The sequence below is a fragment of the Lycorma delicatula genome, chromosome 2 (assembly GCF_047948215.1).
Source record: "Lycorma delicatula isolate Av1 chromosome 2, ASM4794821v1, whole genome shotgun sequence".
In the NCBI taxonomy this organism is placed as follows: Eukaryota; Metazoa; Arthropoda; class Insecta; order Hemiptera; family Fulgoridae; genus Lycorma; species Lycorma delicatula.
In genome coordinates this window covers 64,398,395-64,417,149 of record NC_134456.1, presented here as the reverse complement: position 1 = coordinate 64,417,149, position 18,755 = coordinate 64,398,395, and the positions used below count along the sequence as shown (strand labels likewise).

General features: G+C 28.7%; 1 protein-coding gene across 1 annotated transcript in view; it reads left to right on the top strand.

The window, feature by feature from the left end:
* The window catches only part of Dredd (Caspase-8 Dredd), a 61,014-nt gene extending 52,746 nt beyond the window's left edge, over positions 1 to 8,268 (top strand). The window contains exons 6-7 of the mRNA XM_075355443.1: positions 350 to 503; positions 7,394 to 8,268. Of these exons, the coding sequence (XP_075211558.1) occupies positions 350 to 503; positions 7,394 to 7,466 (227 nt within the window). The 3' untranslated portion in view covers positions 7,467 to 8,268. The remainder of the gene's footprint in view (positions 1 to 349; positions 504 to 7,393) is intronic.
* The last annotated feature ends 10,487 nt before the right edge of the window (positions 8,269 to 18,755 follow it).

Here is an 18,755-nt window from a genome sequence, read left to right as displayed (position 1 = left end):
TCCACCTCTGAAAATAATTTTAAAAAGGTTACCCCGATAATGGTGTATATGACTGTAAACAAAAATACGGTGGGACTGATAGTTGTTGATAAATTAATGTGGTAACTTTTCAAATGATCATCCTGTAAATCAAATTTGTTATATACAAAAAATATATATTTGCTTCTGAAAAATAAATTTCTTGTTGCTAATGTTAGGTGAAATTAAGTGAAAAGAAGGTTTGTAAGGATTTTATATTAATAAATGTTGTTAACATTGTTTGGTACAGATTGATTTGATTTCCAAAAAATAAGTAAAGATATAAATTTTATATTTTGGGATTTTCTAATACACAATTTTATTTTTCCAGGAACCTGGTTTATACAAACGTTATGTGATTGTATAAATATTTATGCAGATAAAATGGATTTTGTCAAAATATTTACCAGAGTAAACGATCAAATAACTCAAAAAAGGACTTCTGACAGAAGTGGTATAACTGTGGGACAAGTTTCTGAGTATAGGTAATAATTTCTCTAATTTATATGAAATTTGTAAAGTTTTAATTTATATCCAGAAAATCCTTTCTTACCTGTAGATTTAACTTCCATCCTTTCTTACAAGATTTAACTTCCTAAGAGAGTTTTGGTTGATGTAGAAGAGTTATTATTCATCTGAAAAACAGGAATATTTGTAATAGTTACATTCATGTGTTATAAATTAGTGAACGTAGATAAAAAATTCTTAATACACAATTAAACAAAACTTTTAATTGGTATTGATTCCCTTGCTAAACATTGCAGCATACATTGAAACACCATCTACCATCATTTTACTTAGGTGATATACGAAAATGGTTGAATAAATATGGCTTTAGCCATTGTCATTTTATTGTTATTTCACATATGATTTTTAATCAAAAAGTACAGGCAAGTTTTATTTTTCTCAAAAAATCTTTATTAATTCATTAATATTAAGTTTGTTCCCATCAAAGTACTTCTTTTCTGTTATAATATATTTATGCCAGCAATTTTGCCAATCTTCGAAGCAGCTGTGGAACGCGATTTCTGATGTGGTATTTAGCTCCTTGAGATATTCTGTATTTATCTCTTCAGTGTTGGTAAAATGTAATTTTTTGTGGTTGTTTTCTGCTTGGGGAATAGGAAGACGTCAAAGGGGATCATGTTCAGCAAATACAGAGGCTGAGACATCATAACAATGTTGTTTTTCGCCAAAAATTCACAAACAAGCACTGAAGTGTGAGCAGTGCACTTGTCATGAATTATTTTGCCATAAATCCAGGTATTTTCTTCCGATTGCTTCACACAAATGGTATAGAATTTCCAGATAGTAATCCTTATTGACTCTATGATAGTGATTGTCCATAATCTTTTTCTTCATTTTTTTGACATCGCCATTGTTTGTCGATGTGCTGGCTGTCCAGGACGCTCATCATCTTCAACGTCTTCACAGCCTTCTTGGAAATGTTTGTACCACTTTTTTTTTATAGAAGAATTGCCAAAAGCAATATTTCTAATGTGTTGTACTTTATTCCATTCTTAAAGCGAAATTTAATGCAAATGTTTTGTTCCATTTTTTCCACAAGTTAAAAATTGCTGACCATACCAAAACACATGTAACCTTTTTGAAAGCAACAATAAATTAAACATACAATGTGGCTACCAATGGAAACATATGTTAGGGATAAGAGTACCAACACGATAAAAAAAAATTGTGACAGTTGGACTTATATAGCCTGGAAAATTAAAAAATTCCATGTATTTTTTCATTAAATTTCACTTCAATTTCCAAGATGCCTGGGATTTAAATTTTGTGGAACTACCAGGTTTATTATTAAGTAAATTCAGTTTATTACCTTAACAAGAATCTGACAGTATTGGTTTAATGAGATGTAACTGAATTAAAAACAATGGAGAGGGAATCATCTTTAAATGAAAGATTGCACATATTATTTAGAAAGAAAGTAGTATGTTTAATCTTGTTTAATTTTCATTATTGTTCCAGATAATATTCAAAAATGATTGAAATCCTGAGTATGGTTATAATAGAACAGATAATATTAGATATTTTGTCCAAGCATGTTAAAGGAAGCGGTAATAAAGTGATTCTATTATACAAAATAAACGTATAGTCAATAATTTCATTTTAAAGAGTGAAAATTCCCCTTCAAAAGTTACTGTCATTATTTAGAATCTGTATTACAAAATTTCCCAAATAGATAGTTGATTAATAATGAAATTATTGGTACTGTTTTATTGGATGATACATAGAAATAACATGGTCTGGCAGCAATTTTTTACTCCATTAACTGTTTGACTAGACGTGGAACTGTTACTTTTTTATCGATTAGAATGCTAGATCGTGGATACCGATGTTCTTTGGTGGATGACTTTCATTTAACCACACATCTCAGGAATGGTCAACCTGAGACTGTACAAACTACCTTTCATTTACATCCATACATATCATCCTCTGAAATAATACCTTACGTGATTCCGGAGGCTAAACAGATAAAGAAAGAAAGAAAAGAGATGTGGAGCTGGCTACCATCTTGTTGAAGTTGTGTTTCCAAATTGATTTTAAGTTTCTCTGCTTTTTGAGATGGCAAGAATTCTTCAATAATTCAGATAAACAATGATGTGGGAAATCATCATTCCCTCATTTACTTCAACCAGTTATTCCAGAGAATGATGGCACATCATCCAGTGACTTAAGTACTAAGCAATGGTTTAATGGTTAGTGTCATTTAATATCAGCTGTTCTTGAACTTCATATGCAGATTTTATGGAGGATCCTTCAAACATTGGTGTTAGACCAAGCCAGGTAAAACTGAATAACAACAAGCCAATCGCTGGGACTTAATAGTATTGCAGCTCTTATGATGTCTATGCTTTCAGATGCCTTTTTATACAGGCATCCTTCATTTACCATGAGGGTTCATGAACCAGTTTTGTCAAAATTCTGCGTCTAACTTTTATCAGGATGGGCTGATAGCACTGCGTCATTCTGATTGACATTGAAAAGGTTTCACAATATCTGTTGTGCAGCCATAAAACTGTCGTCATTTTCATAGAATACTTTAATCAGAAGTACATGCTGTTCTGTTGTTTAGTGCTCCATCATAACTTCAGTTCTATAGAAGAAGAATGTATTGTTATTTTTTATTTCCAAATGTTACAAATAAAAGATTCGCTTGCAGTTGCCCATTTCAATGGAATACTTCTATTTTAATAATTTTGTAAACTTACAGAAGTGAAAAAGTAAAGTGTGTGGTATACATCACAATTCATTAATGTTCTTTCAATTTCTAATAAAGAATAAACAGATATAATTTAATTAAGTGGCTTGTAATTTAAATATGTTAAGCTGTATATCATGTAAATGCTTCTCATGGGAATTGTGTATATATATTTCTTGTGAAGTAACTTCAAAAGTGGTTTCAATGTTCTTCTTCCATCAAGACAACAAGATATTTTATTTTACATTTTGTACCCCCACATTTTGTGAAAGCATTAGGAACTGTTTGAATTAACCTCTAATCAATTAGAATTGGCTTCCAAGGACACCTGACCGAAACACCACTAGACTGTTATTTGAAATACTTAAGTGTTTGAACCAATAGTTATTACAATAGAAGAGTTAAAGAGAATTTACGTCACTAAAGTTATTTGAAATAACTGTGTAATACAGAGCTGCCCAAGGGATTTGGATTAAGTAGAACATTATATACTTGTAAATATTTTGAGTAAAATAATGCATTTTTTTTAGATTTCATCTATTTCGAGTAGTTAATTTGTTTTTAAATGTTTTTTTACATAATTAAAAATGTAGTTTCTTAAACCTTTGTTTGTGTTCATTTGCTTCAATTTTCTCAGAATTAGATGCTCTTAATTTTTTTTAAGTTTTATTTGTTTACTCCAGTTTAACAAAGTAAATCTTCACCAAACCAAAAAAAGAGTGGTTTTCAATTCTCATTTTTTTAGCGTTATAACAACTTTCATGGACACTCCAAAGGATACACTTTTGGGATCCAAATTTTTTTAACTCTTCAGATATATAATACATTAAAACTATCGATTGTGTCATAAGAATTTCAGCTCAGTTCATCATAGCAAAAGGCAAGAGAAAATTTTTTTCTTGTCATATCTCAAGAATAAATAGTTGCTGGACAAATTTTTACATGCTTTTTCTTTATTTTCACTCTCTTTAAATTATCTATTAATTATTTATATTTCTTCTTGAGATATTAATTTTATGTTGTATGAGTTGCTGATGAGCTTAAGCAAGTACAAGACATCCAACTTGCTGATGTTGAGTGTACCCCTGCACCCCTCAGCCAACTGTTATTTTGTAATTACTCATTTAATAAATTAAAGCAAAATATTTTACCAGAATTGGTTTCCAATTTGTTCTTTTGTTGAGATATCTAAAAATAAGAATAAGTAAGAAACAACTCTTAATTAAATTTTTGCTTCTGGATCACTATATCATGCTGATAGTATTTTGATGGAAATAAGATTTAAATGTAGCATTTATAAAAAAAAAAATTAAGAGAATTATCTCATATATATATATATATATATATATTATATTCTAAACTGGGAAAGCTACATAGCTAAACATACGAGGGTTGTCTGATGTATTTTTTTGTAAAATATAGTTTTATTTTTCAACTAAGTCTTCTTTCAAGTCGATATACTTTCTCCAGCGATGCTCTAACCTCTTTAACCCTTCCAAATAGTAGCTGGCGTCTTTCTTTGCAAAATAGGCATTTACATATGCGATAACCTCCACGTCCAATAAAAATCTTTTTCCCCCAAGCAAAACTTTAAGATTAAGAAACAAGAAAACATCAGTTGGGGTCAGATCTGGTAAATACGGTGAGTGATCAACCCAACCAGTTCAAAGTGCAATTCATGAATTTTAGCCATGGCGACAGTCAAAGTGTGAGCAGGCGCAATGCCCTGATGGAAAAGCACTTTCTTCTTCTTCTTCAAATGTGGTCTTTTTTTGCAATTTCTGCCTTCAGCTTGTCAAGTAATAATGCATAATAGTGTCCCGTTATTGTTTTACCTTTTTGAAGATAATCGATAAACAAAATTCCTTTACTATCCCAAAAAACGGTCACCATCACCTTCCTGGCCGATGAAATCATTTTCACCTTTTTCGGACCACTGTTTTGATTGTTGTTTCATCTCAGGAGTGTAATGGTGGATCCATGTTTCATCTACAGTTATGAATCAACGCAAAAAATCTGACTTGTTTTGCTTAAACTGCTCCAGCAAGGCCTTGGAAATGTTCATTTGAATGCGGTTTTGGTCCAAAGTGAGCAAATACGGAACCCGTGCAGATAGCTTACACATATCCAATTCTTCAGTTGATATATGACAAACACGTTCTTTTGATATACCCATAGCCTCTGCTATCTCTCTAACCTTAATCTGTCAGTCGTCCAGTACCATTTGGTGAACTTTTTCGATGACATTGAAAAATCAGTATCGGTGGTTGCAGTTTTTGGCCATCCCAAACACTCATCATCAACCAAGCTGGTATGTCCATATCTAAATTCAGATCTCACATCTTTTCACGGTGGCAAGTGATAGGACAGAGATCCTGTAAACAGTGTCCAACTCGGTTTTAATTTGTGTAGTCATATTGCCTTTCAAATGCAAGTATTTAATCATAGCATGATATTCAGTTTTTTAAATTTTCACAAAAACACTTACATTGACTTACTCAAATGATTATCAAACAACTAAGTGTACAAAATGGCTTTAATTAGTGAGTATCCTTCAACACATGTGCGAATACATTCACCAACTTTTGTTGACAAGTGCTGCCATCTTCATGTTGAGGCTCAAAACTTTTCAGACAACCCTCGTATATTAGCTACAGCCTGTTTTATTTTAAGAACCATTCACCATATAGTGAATCTACATTTGTTTTATGTAATTTATTATGGATATGTTTATCCATTTTAGGTATGGTGTTAAGGAGTAATAAAGTAATATTCCTGTTACAAAATAAAGTTTTGAGACTTAATGAATCTAAAATATAATATAGTTATTAAACATTTTTTAAACTTAAAAAGATTTTAAAACCCTTGGCATGCAGCAGATGTAATAAACATATATTTAAGTACAATTTAAGTTGATTATATTTTCAGTTATTTATTGTTTCTTGGTAGAAACAGTTTTTTTTTTGTAAGTAATAATTATCACTTGTAGAAAATCAGTATATATTTATAAACGTATGATTGCAGTTTCAAAACTTTTTTTTATTTGTAAAAATTATTTTAGTTTTAAAACACTTGTATTATACTGCATATTGGATAAATTTTATACTCCTAGTTTCTATACCATAATAGTCACATTTTTATTTTTTATATTGAAGTTATAAATAATATATCAGTTATAAATATTAATTTATCTGCTTTTTTAAAATGCTTATAGTTTTGATGTCAGAAATAATTTGAAATTTAAAAGTGTGTCAAAATAAACTTCAAGTTATTGACGTTTTTTTTTACACCCAAAAACTGTCACAAATGTAGGGAGATTAAATTAGTGTTGTCTGTTAGTGTAATTTGCAGGTGTCAAATTGGTATACATCTATTATTTCAGATTGGTGAGTAAACTATGGTGCTTTCATGTATTAGCTTTGGGGATAGTAAACTAGGTATATTTTTATTAAAATGTTTTGTCACATAAGCTGTAGAAGAATAATTATTTAACCAGATAAAGAAATCCCACAACATTCTGATTTTCCTTGAATTCTTGATACTTGTAGCAGAACAAGTCATTAATCGTAAACAGTGGTTAAGAAAAAATAAAAGTAACAAATAAGTCTTTTAGAAGATTTTTAACCACATTCATAGGAATTGAAGCAAAACATTTCTGATCCAACTTTAAAGTGCCAACCTAAAATTTAACTTGTTCAATCAACTTATTCAAATTTTTTTTAAATATATATAGATTTAATATTATATGAAATGTAAATATATATATATATATATATATATATATCAGCCCAGAAATTATATATTAATTCTTTAATAGCAGATTAGTTTTATAACTGTTGGAAAATGTATCATTATTTGTTTAAGTAGAAAAACGTTTTTTTTTTTTATATTGGATCTAGAATTATTTTAGACAGTCTGAGTTGTTTTGTAATGTTAATATATATTTTAACATATATTTCTGTTCTTACAATAGCACTTAATTATTTATGTTTTTTTAAATTGATTTTATTTATTTTATCGGATTAATTTTTTGTATGTATATTTTTACCACACTTTGTGTATTTTATATAACTTATTTTTACATTGTAAACTTATAGATTAAACAATCAATGTAAATGAATCATATTTCTGACCTTTTAAATATTTTGTTGGCAGGAGTTCCCTGAGGACAGAATGGTATCTAGTACCTCCCAGATCTGTCAACATGATTCATCAAAATAAGCCATAGCAATATATTATGTCATTAATGAAAACAGATTTTTAAATCGATTTAACCATGTTTCTATTACATTCTGAATTCAGAATCTTACAGAAATTTTTATTTTCCGTAATTCTAAAAAAATAATTTTGGGTGAATTAGAATAATGGAGTAGAATGCAAGTGTTTGACAGAACTGTTTGTATAGAAGAAAATTAAATTAAATTTTATACCCAAAAATTCTAAACAAGATTATAAGACAAATATTGCACAGAAGAAAAAGGAATATGAACTGATGTTAATTTATATAAGTATATTTTATCATGTTCAGCAGCAAGCCAACATGTTTTAAGTATTAAGAAGTTAATGGAGTTAAGAAATAATTATTCTACGTTTCAGGTTGCAGAGAGTTTTAATTTTTTATATAGAAAAAACAGTAGGTCTGGGAAAACCAAGCAGCAAATACAAATTACTAATTTTTTCAAGATTGAAAAATAAAACTTCATATAGTTTAGTTTTTGATATTTTTACCATATGTTAAATTTGTGTAATCCATATATTAAAATTCATTTTTGATTTTAGGGTAGTGAACTAATTTTAATGACTTAAAATATTTATGAGAACATATTTTTTTAAAACATTCTCCATTAAGTTGTTTCGCTCAAACAAATGTGATACTTGTAAAACTGATAGTAGTGGGTAATCTAATTATTATTCTACTTTGTTAAATTACAAATTAATAATAATTATTTATTGGCTAATGTTTTATTTTTATTGTTCTGACAAAGGAAAGAATAAAACTGATGGATATTATAATTTCTACAATTAATCTATTTTTGTTGTATTTTTCTTTTTGTTATTTTAAAATATAGTATTAATACATGTTAATATATATCACTAACATATTGTATTACGATTTTTCTTTATTCCCCAAACTATGCACATTAAACAGCCGACATGGCATTTTGTAAGATTCTGATGAGCTATCCAGAGATGTTGTTATATTTCAATAGCAAATATTTTTATATTGCATTAATACTTTCAATCAGTAATCAGGGTAACATTTCTAAAATAATTAATAATGTTCTTATTCTGAAAAAAAAGATTTAATGTATTTTTTTTTTTAATAATCTTTGTTGTAATATGAATAACATTATATATGATAATATATATGTAAATTATTTCTAAAGTTGCACAGCTACTGTATCAGCTTAAGACTGATTTTCAGTTTAGCCAGCTACTCAAAATTTACAAATAACTAGTAAAATTTCCACAATGAGTTATTAAATTATAGTTCTGATTAATTAGATAAAAAAGGTATTTTTATTTTGCATCAGTTGTTTTTTTAAAGGTACCATAATTACCTAAAAAGGTAAATCAAATTTGTTAAAAAAATTTTGCAGGTATTTTTGTTTCATTTTAAAAAATGCAATTTTAAACCTAGAACTAGCATTTAAAATACTTCTAATCAGCAGTGTATTAACATATTTTAAAAATCTTTTTAATTTTGTACTTCATAAATTTGCAACTATTGTGTATCAATCTATCCAGAAAATAACATTTTAAATTACTTGGAAAGAATTTTGACGGTTTTTTTCTAAAATGATTAAACAAAAAAAAACCTTATTTAAAAATTATTTGTGTTAGAAATTTAAAAATTAAAAAATATTTACAGATTTTCCCCTAAAATTTTAGGCTGTTCCATAGATTAATATAAATATAAAGAACTTTGAAAATATTACAATTAAATATAAAAATGTAGCATCTGAAATGCTTTGCAATAATTTTCACTATATCACTGAAGTCTTCATGTTGTCAAAAAATATTAAAGGATATGTATAGCAATATAATAAATTAAAATGTTATGTTAAAATGTTATACTAACAAGATATTGTCCACATTCAGAAATACTTGCTATAAAACCAAAAGTCACTTCTAATGCAATATGTAATTGTTATGTCTTTTAACGGAAGATAAATATTCCAAATCAACATGGTTAATTGACTTTTTATTTTAAAAACCCATGATAAAAAAATTTGTAATAAAAATGAAAATTTTGTAACGCATAGAATTACATAACAAAGTGTTGAAATATTACATTATAGATGTGGATACCAGAATATATAAACACAAAATGATAAGCATTGAGGGTAGTTAATTCAAACAGTGCAATAAAATTTCAACTGAAATATATTTTAGAATTTGTGAAACATTTTTTGAAAATAGGTCACTGACCAAATTATTAGGCCACTATATAAATATTAAAAAAATATCAATTATGTTTAAATGACTTCTGTATTACTCATGCCCATTAGATCACATAAAGTTATCAGAGTTCTTAGAGCTCTTGACTGTACATTATCACTGATAATGGATTTTTGGTAGTTTTAGTCATTAAACTTTTCTTCAGTTTTTGGATAATACTTTTTTGTCGCGAGTTCTTAGGACTCCTCCATCACCTCTCAAAAACAAACTCCTGTCAGTTTGATGAACCAGCAGTTATTAAGAGAGGGTTAATATTTTTTACCTTAAGATTGCCTGTACTACTGGTTTATTCTATCTTCTATTTCATAATTGCAGGCAGTTTCTTAAATGATCATATAAATTTGAAACCTATTGCTTGCAGATTTTGGTTAATATTTCTTTGAGATACACTTCTCTGGAATTATGTAATCCTTTTTTAGTACTTTTGTTAGTAGTATCCCTATTTTTAAAAAAATTATTTTCATTAATTTGTATAAGCGAAAACCTAAATTGTCAATTCTTTGAATTAATTTAAATTTTGTTCAGACAATTCTAGTTCTTTTTACAGCTTTTGAGTGGAGGGGGAGTCGAGGTGCCCAGTGGACTCATGTATTAACTCTACCTAGTAATTATTAAAAAATCACCAATACAAATCTAACTTTCTGTGAAAAAAAAAAAGTTAAGGTTATTCATGGTTGATTGTGGTACTTAACAATAAATTATTTGAAAAGCATTTTGTATTTACATGGAGGAGAGGATTGGAGATAATAGACAAGAACCCAGTTGTATCAGGTTTATTATCTTGATTCTGTACCTGGACACAGTAATACTACTGCTAAGTAATTATATAGTTATAAATATATTTATATATAGCAATTATTTAGTAATTGTATATATTTCAACATAAAAGTTAAACTAAATTTTTAAAGTTGTCTTACCATGATACTGGATGGTACATTGTGAATATTCAGTGATATAGTGTAAGACAGTGTCAAAAATAGTAGTGCATGAATATTTGGCCGAAAACATGAACTTTGCAAAATATGATTCTTATGGTGTCATGATGTACCTCAGTATTTTTTGGGTCTACAAAATTATGCGAGTGGTTCACAGTACTTTTCCTTCTAACAGTTACAGTTCCTTCAATAGTCAGTGAACTGTATTGGCTAGATCCCTAATATTCTTTAAAAAACTAAGAAGAAATTATCTTACTGTATTTTACTAGCAAAATAAATAAAATTAATAAAACTATTTAAACAAAGCTTACAGAAATATAATAATAACACATATGATTTGATTAATATAAATCTACAGCTGGAACTGCAATACAGTTTTATATGAAAAGTGATATTAAACAATTATAATACTATCAATGCAAGAAAATAAATTGACAAGCGATGCGATGATAAGTATTTCAGTAATGTTCACTATAAAAAAAAATCTGATGTGGACACTACATGACTTCCTTGTACGCCTATTAAATTGCATGTACACATTTTTAATTTTGCAAACCAAGGAAAAATAAACAGGAAGAAAATTTTACAAACAAAGAAAGAATAAAAAAATTAAGAGAAGATCATAAATATAAAGAGAAAGAAAATCTGAAAACTAGAGAATGTGTACACAAATTAAGATAAGAAGAATTATATCAAACCAAAGAGCGATTAAATGATTGGCAACAAAAAGCAAATAAATGAAATGGTAATGAACTCCGACTTAAAAGTACATCAAATTTTATTTCACTAATAACTTATGATTTTTTTTTTTTATTGTTAACATTGAATTATTGTTTACTGTAAAGATTTTTTTACAATCACGGGTTAATAATTATTAAATCAATATGTTTAAATTAAAAAAAAAAACAAATTTAAAAAAAGGAGATGAAGACTGATTTGAACTGATGGAGGCCTTGTAAGATCCAAATATTTCATTAATTAAAAATTTTATATGGTTATAACTCTGGAGCCAGTGAAAATAAGTACCACTTATGATATATTGTTGAAAAGCTCTCAATGATGGTTATTACTGCAGTTAAGAAAAAGTCCAAAATCTAAATTTTTTTGGCTTTTTTTTGGCACTTTTGGTTCAGTCGATTGCAATCAAAAGGGGAGGTGCACACTAGATGTTACAACAGTCCTAAATCCAAAATTTCAACATCCTACAGCTGATCGTTTTTGAGTTATGTAAGCTCATACATATGTACAGATGTCATGCCGAAACTAGTCAAAATGGATTCAGGGATGGTCAAAATGGATATTTCTGTTGAAATCTGGAAACTGAAAGTTTTCACGATCACAATACTTCCTTTACTTCGTACAGGGAAGTAATAATAAACTTTTCAGTTTAACATAAAATAAATCAATTGGAATACAAAATTTCCCGCCTTATTGAGCAAACAAACAATTTTGTATTAATGACACAGTAAATACTGATTTATAAAATTAATACTTGTGAACTATAACAAATCATACCTTGATTCGAAGTACTTATAACATGAAATCATGTTATAAATCAAATGATGTTGCCAAATTGATCAACAAACAAAATAATTCCATTATTATGATAATTACTTTAGATAGGTCGGTCTATTCATTTAAACCCCTATATAATCTTATACTTCTTGATTACTTTATGTCTAGCATATTTGTTAAAAAAAAGCATTTTCTAATCTTTTTGCCAAATTCAAGAAAAAATTATTTTTACAAGTCTTTTTAAAAAAATTAAGTTTTTCTGCATGCATAAATACCCTAGTCATATAGCCTAACTTAAAAAATAGCTGTAAATCAACAATACTTCCTCAGTAATTAAAATACTGAATTAATTTCTCTCATTATTTCCTTGCATCTGCAGGATATCAACCTTATCCAGTCTTTACTGTCGAGTCTAATTGGATCACAAAACTGGTACACAAAATTAAATATGTCTTCATTTTCACATAAAATTAGACATCAGACAAGTTAAATTCCTATCCTGAATTGATGGATTAAAGTTTCAAATTAATTGATTCACTTCAGTACCCATTTTATATCACTAATTGTTATGTATATTTAAGAGGATGGCTGAAAGGTACATGAAAGGGTTTGCCATGTGGTGTACCTGTGGTTTGACATGAACCAAAGGATCACTAACACATTATAACAAGTGTGTCTGGAATTTCTAAAATATCTAAACACTGTAAAATATCCTTCATTGCAATCAGGCCTGTACCTCACAGTGAGATTATTCCAGTTCCTGAGCCACCTGTGAATGTATGTTTCAAAAGCAACGATGAAGAATGAGATAGTACTGAAGTAGACAACAATGATTTTGACTTTGAATTATCTTCCAATAAGCCACATTTTATATCACAAGGTGAATTAAATGTCTTCATTAGGGATTTAAGTTTATCAAAAAATCATGAACTGTTCGGATCAAAAGGTTCGAATTTACTTTAAAAAAATACAAAAATTTTGGGTCTTTGAAGCCGACAAAAAGAACTTTCTTAGTATTCTGTCGATGAAAATAATATGGTTTATTGCACAAATATTGATGAGCTACTGTTGCACCTAGGACAAGTTAATAAACCTGAAAACTGGTGCCTTTTCATAGATTCATCCAAGTATAGTTTAAAAGTGGTTCTACTACACAACGATAACAAATATCCTTTGATACCAATTGCTTTTGATATTAATGTAAAAGAGATATACGATATGATGAAAGATGTTCTTGAAAAAATAAAAAACATAGCTGGAATATATGTGATGATTTGAAAGTTATAGCTATTTTGTTAGGCTATACTAAGTACATGTGTTTTCCTTGCGAGTGGGACAGCCGAGCCAGGGATAAATATAATGTTACCAAAGAGTGGAAGAAATGAGACAACTTAATTCCAAATTGAAAAAATATTATTCATGAGCTCTTAGTTGAACCCAATAAAATGTTTACCCCTTCTCCATATCAAGTTAGGACTAATGTAAAATTTTTGTAAAACAATGAAGAAGGATAGTCTGGATTTTTGTACATTAGACAGAAATTTCCAAATGTAAGTGAAGGAAAAATTAAAGAAGGAATATTTGTTGGTCCTCAAATATAAGAGAGTTTGTCAAGATGATGTATTTAACTAAATGTTAAATAATGTAGAAAGTGCACCAAACCATTTTGGTGATTGAAAGCCGCTATAAAGGGAAATGGAATACTAACATGCTAGCCAATTACTGGTTGACAGTAATTCAGGATGTGCCTCAGACTATTTATAAAAAAGCATCAGCAAAATCGTTTTTAAAACTATGGATGATAGAAAAATTGTATTTTCAGATCTGTAATGTATGCAAAAAAGAAATTCAAGAAATGATAGCACACTTAGAGAAACATTAAATTTTTTTTTGTTTTTCAGTGTAATGTGTCAATCTTATATCAACTATAACTCTTTAGTTACATCTAAACATCATCAAATTTCATAAATTTTCCATCTCTGTCTTCCAGTCATTAATACTCGTTTTTAAATAATCTATTCCCCTACCTTTATTATTTCTAATTATTACTTGCGCCAAGTACTTTTCCTTATAATAACTTAAGCTAAAAATCTTGGTATTAGCAATATAAAGTACAGGGTCATTGAAAAAGGTTGCATTAGTTTAAAAAAATTGTATCTCAGAAATTACTTGTATCATGTAAGTATGATGTATTGTGGATGTACTGTATCATTTATTTTTTGCCTGCTTTTTGATTCATGTGTATTGTGTTAGTAGTATACTGATTTGTATTAAGTATTGCTATTATAATGTATTGTATCATAGCAATTTGGAGTATTACTGTTTGCATGGGCAATCTCCCCATCCTGAAGTAATGCTTCTTTAAACTGTGCCAAGGAGGGTGGATAGCCAGGGGTGGAGGTTTAGTCAGTATTACGCAGGAACACATAAGCACTTATTAATATCTTGTGGAACCTGTTACCGAGACTAGGCTAGGCGCCCGTAAATGGGGTTCCTCCATCTCGTACAAAAAAAAAAGGTAGCTCATGAAAAGGGTGTGGTAGTGGTACTGGCCGTAGTGTTTCAGGTGCTATCACTTCAATGTATTGTGCGTCTTCCACTTCATTTAAAATGTAACCTAGAATATCACTGTCACTTTCAGAACCACTATTTGTGTAACCTTGTATATTCACTATTACTGTATTTGTCAAAAGTATTCGCTAATATCATCATCGGTAAATCTTCCACTTGGGCCCGGTGTTGGCTCCATTTCAAAAAAAATACACAAAAATGAACAATAACAAAATAAAATCAAACCCTAAAATTAAATAAAAAGAATCTAAGAACTAACGGTTTGATTAAAACAAAGATTGTACGTGGCGAGAAGATAACCGATAAGCACCCTAAAAAATTATTGCAGACAATCTGCAAGTTAATTCTTCAATTTGTCAGGCTGTAGCTCTCAACCCACCTGGTTGGTCTAGTGGCGAACTCGTCATCGCAAATCAGCATTCGAAGTCGAGAGTTGTAAGGTTTAAATACTAGTAAAGCAAGTTACTTTTATACGGATTTGAATACTATATCGTGGATACCGGTGGTCTTTGGTGGTTGACTTTCAATTAACCACATATCTCTGGAATGGTCAACCCGAAACTGTACAAGACTACACTTCATTTACATTTATTCATATCATCCTCTGAAGTAATACCTTACGGTAGCTCCAGCGGCTAAACAGAAAAAGAGAGAAGCTATAAGTAGTGTAGAAATGGGGAGTTTGGCACAAAATCAAGGTCACCAGACAGCGTGGCGCCAGTGACGTCATCAGGAAATCCCCTTGACGTCATCACGGAATTCCCCTCTGACGTCATCGCCCCCTCCACTGAAAAAAATCACGTGACTATCACGCGGTGATCACGTGATCCAAAAACCGCGAGAAAAAATATATCACGTGATCCAAAAAAAAAATTTAGTGGATAAAAATGTGCGGTCCACGTGTTCGCTTGCTGGGCGGGAAAACCAAATGATGAATTTGCATTAATCTTGTTTACCAGTTTGAAAGTCGACCGATAATGCATTTGCGTCACGATAACCGATGCATATAAATACCTCAAAATTTTAACGGTTTCATACCGCGTTTTGCAATACTGTGTACTGTGTTACGTTATTTCACTATTAGATTTGCATCGTCATCTTGCTATCTTAATTTAAAAAGGTAAGTGAAACTTATTTTAATTAATTATATCAAATTGTTTTTCCAACCAATATTTAAACGTAAAATTATCCGTTTAAAATAATTCTGTTTTACTTCATATTCTAGTTCATAAAATTAAAATAACGTAATGTTTTTTTTTAAATTATTCGCTTAAAATAATTCTGTTTTACTTTATATTCTAGTTCATAAAATTAAAATAATGTTGTTAAAATAATAATAATAATGTTGTTAAATAATTGTTGTCTTTAATTATTTTTCAACCAATATTAAAATGTAAAATTAATCACTTAAAAATAATTCTGTTTTAGTTCATAAAAATGCAAATAATATATTTGTTTTCTTTAATTATTTTTCTGGCTAATATTTAAATGTAAAATTATTCGCTTAAAATAATTCTGTTTTACTTTATATTCTAGTTCATAAAATTTAAATAATGTATTGCTTTCTTTAATTATTTTTCCAGCTAATATTTAAATGTAAATTAATCACTTAAAATAATTCTGTTTTAGTACATAAATTAAAATAATAGTAATGTAATTGTTTCCTTTTTCAGTGTCGAGATTGAAGACTGTTTTTGTATTGGATTATATTTATATTTTTCGTCACCTTTATAGAAAAGTTTTTTTCTTAGAAGTTATATATTTTTGATTAATTTTGATAGAGTAAAATGAAATATTTATTCACAGTTGTCTCAAGAAATGTTTCCGAACAATATATATCAGTTCCACAATAAGTGAGGTGTGAGATGTGTGAACCCTGGTGCGAGGCTAGATGATACGAGGTGAGCACCTCATGGTAGCATCTCAACCTTTCAACCTTTCATCCGGAGGTCTCGGGTTCGAATCCTAGAAAATAATAAAACCATTTTAAAATATAAATAATTTTTATCACTGCTGTTCTAAACTTGTAACCAATTAAATTCTTAATAAAAAAGATTTATCTTTTCAAAATTCGATTATAATTATAAAATATCATTATTATTTACCGCATAAATAATATTTATTAACATCCATCAATTATCTAAAAGATTTATTACCGCATAAATAATATAATTTTGTTTCTATTCCCTCTTGTTAACTAATTTAAAAAGATTTATATTTTATTTATAGTTCAAACAGTGCACTACCATTTCAAAAGCGGATTAGGCTGCAGACAAAGAGATGTGGAAGGTAATATATTTTGAAAATTTTGACTCGAATATTGGTGAAGTATATGTTTATATTGAATCAATATGGAATATATATTTGAACCAAAGAAGAAGAAGCAACATATTAAATAATAAGGTTAGTGTTTTGATTCATAATAAGATAAGTTTATGTAGAAAGCCTGTAAGAAATACTCATGTTCACATCTAACTTTTAGTTCAAACACTGTTTAAAACCTCCGTTTACATAGTTTCATCCTAACTTAAATTAGTTAGTGTTAATATTAAGTGTGCAAAGTGATCTAACATTATTAAAAACTAAATAAGTTTTTTCTCATTTGTTTATGATATTGTATAATAAGCGACCTTGAAATAACCTATCATCATGTTCTATCGCTTTTGCATCGTATAGGCTCATATTAACCCTCAGAAACTCATAATCTAATAAAAAAATTTATTGGAAACGAATTGGTTTGCATCGGTGACAGCTATCGCTGCGTAGATGTTTACTAACAGCAAGATCATCTATTGACGTTACGTTTGTAGACTGATCATTTCAACACATTCAAGTCATTTATATATTTACTCAGGATTTTATTTCTTAATGTGAGGAAGAGGAATTTAATCTAGAAATGAAAAAAATATTTTTTCTTTTCGAAACGATTTATTGACTTTAAAACTGAATACAGGAGGAATGATGTTACGGTTCACATACATATATTTTCTCATACAAAAAACAATTGCGTATTACAAATAGAACGGCGTTAACTTAATATACATATGGTAAAGAAAAGCTAAATGTTTAATTTTCGCTCCAGTCCTTGTAGTCTTCTGGAAACTGTACTTGAATCTTGATTTCTTGATTTTTTTGTTGGATCTTGTTGCAAGTAAACTAGTAGATCTGCATGCACCTTTGTTGGAACGTATTAACTTATTCACATGGTTCACTTGTTGTATCTTAAGTTTATATTGAATCAATACGACATATATATATTTTTTTAACCAAAGAAGAAGCAACATATTAAATAAAAAAAGGCAAATGTTTGATTCATAATAAGATAAGATTATGAAGAAAGCCTGTAAGCATTAATTATGTTCTCATCTAACTTATAGATCAAACATTATTTAAAACCCTCCTTAGATGATTACGAGCCCCAAAATACCACACCCATATCGTTTATATCGTATCGATTAAAATTCTATATCGTCCTTACCTAAAGTATTCGATATATGAACATAACGTATTTCAGTTGATTACGCACACAATTTGACGCACCTAATACCGTTATATCGTTTCATCCTTACTTAAATTAGTAGGTGTTAATATTAGGCGTGCAAAGTGATCTATCATTATTAAAAACTAAAAAGTATTTTTTTAAACATAACGTATAATGAGCTATCATATAATAACATATTACAACTTTACATAACTCTAAAAGTTTTCAGCGACAAATAAAAAATTATTGATTAATATTGATAAAAAACTAAATATAGTGTTTAAATTTAATGTTTATGTTTAAATAATTATATTTTAATTTATATGTGTTTATGCGTTGTTTAGTTTGCCTATGTGAAATATTTTATTAGCAATAATATGTAAACTGAATATTCTATAATATTTACAAAAGATATTTCTTCAGTTCTGCAATTGATTTAGTGAGAGTAAGTCATACTAGTGCTTATATTTGGATAACTGATGTTAGATTTACTTCAACAGTTAAATTGTAAGTTATCCGAATTCGGTTTGATTTACGCCTGCTACATCATAAT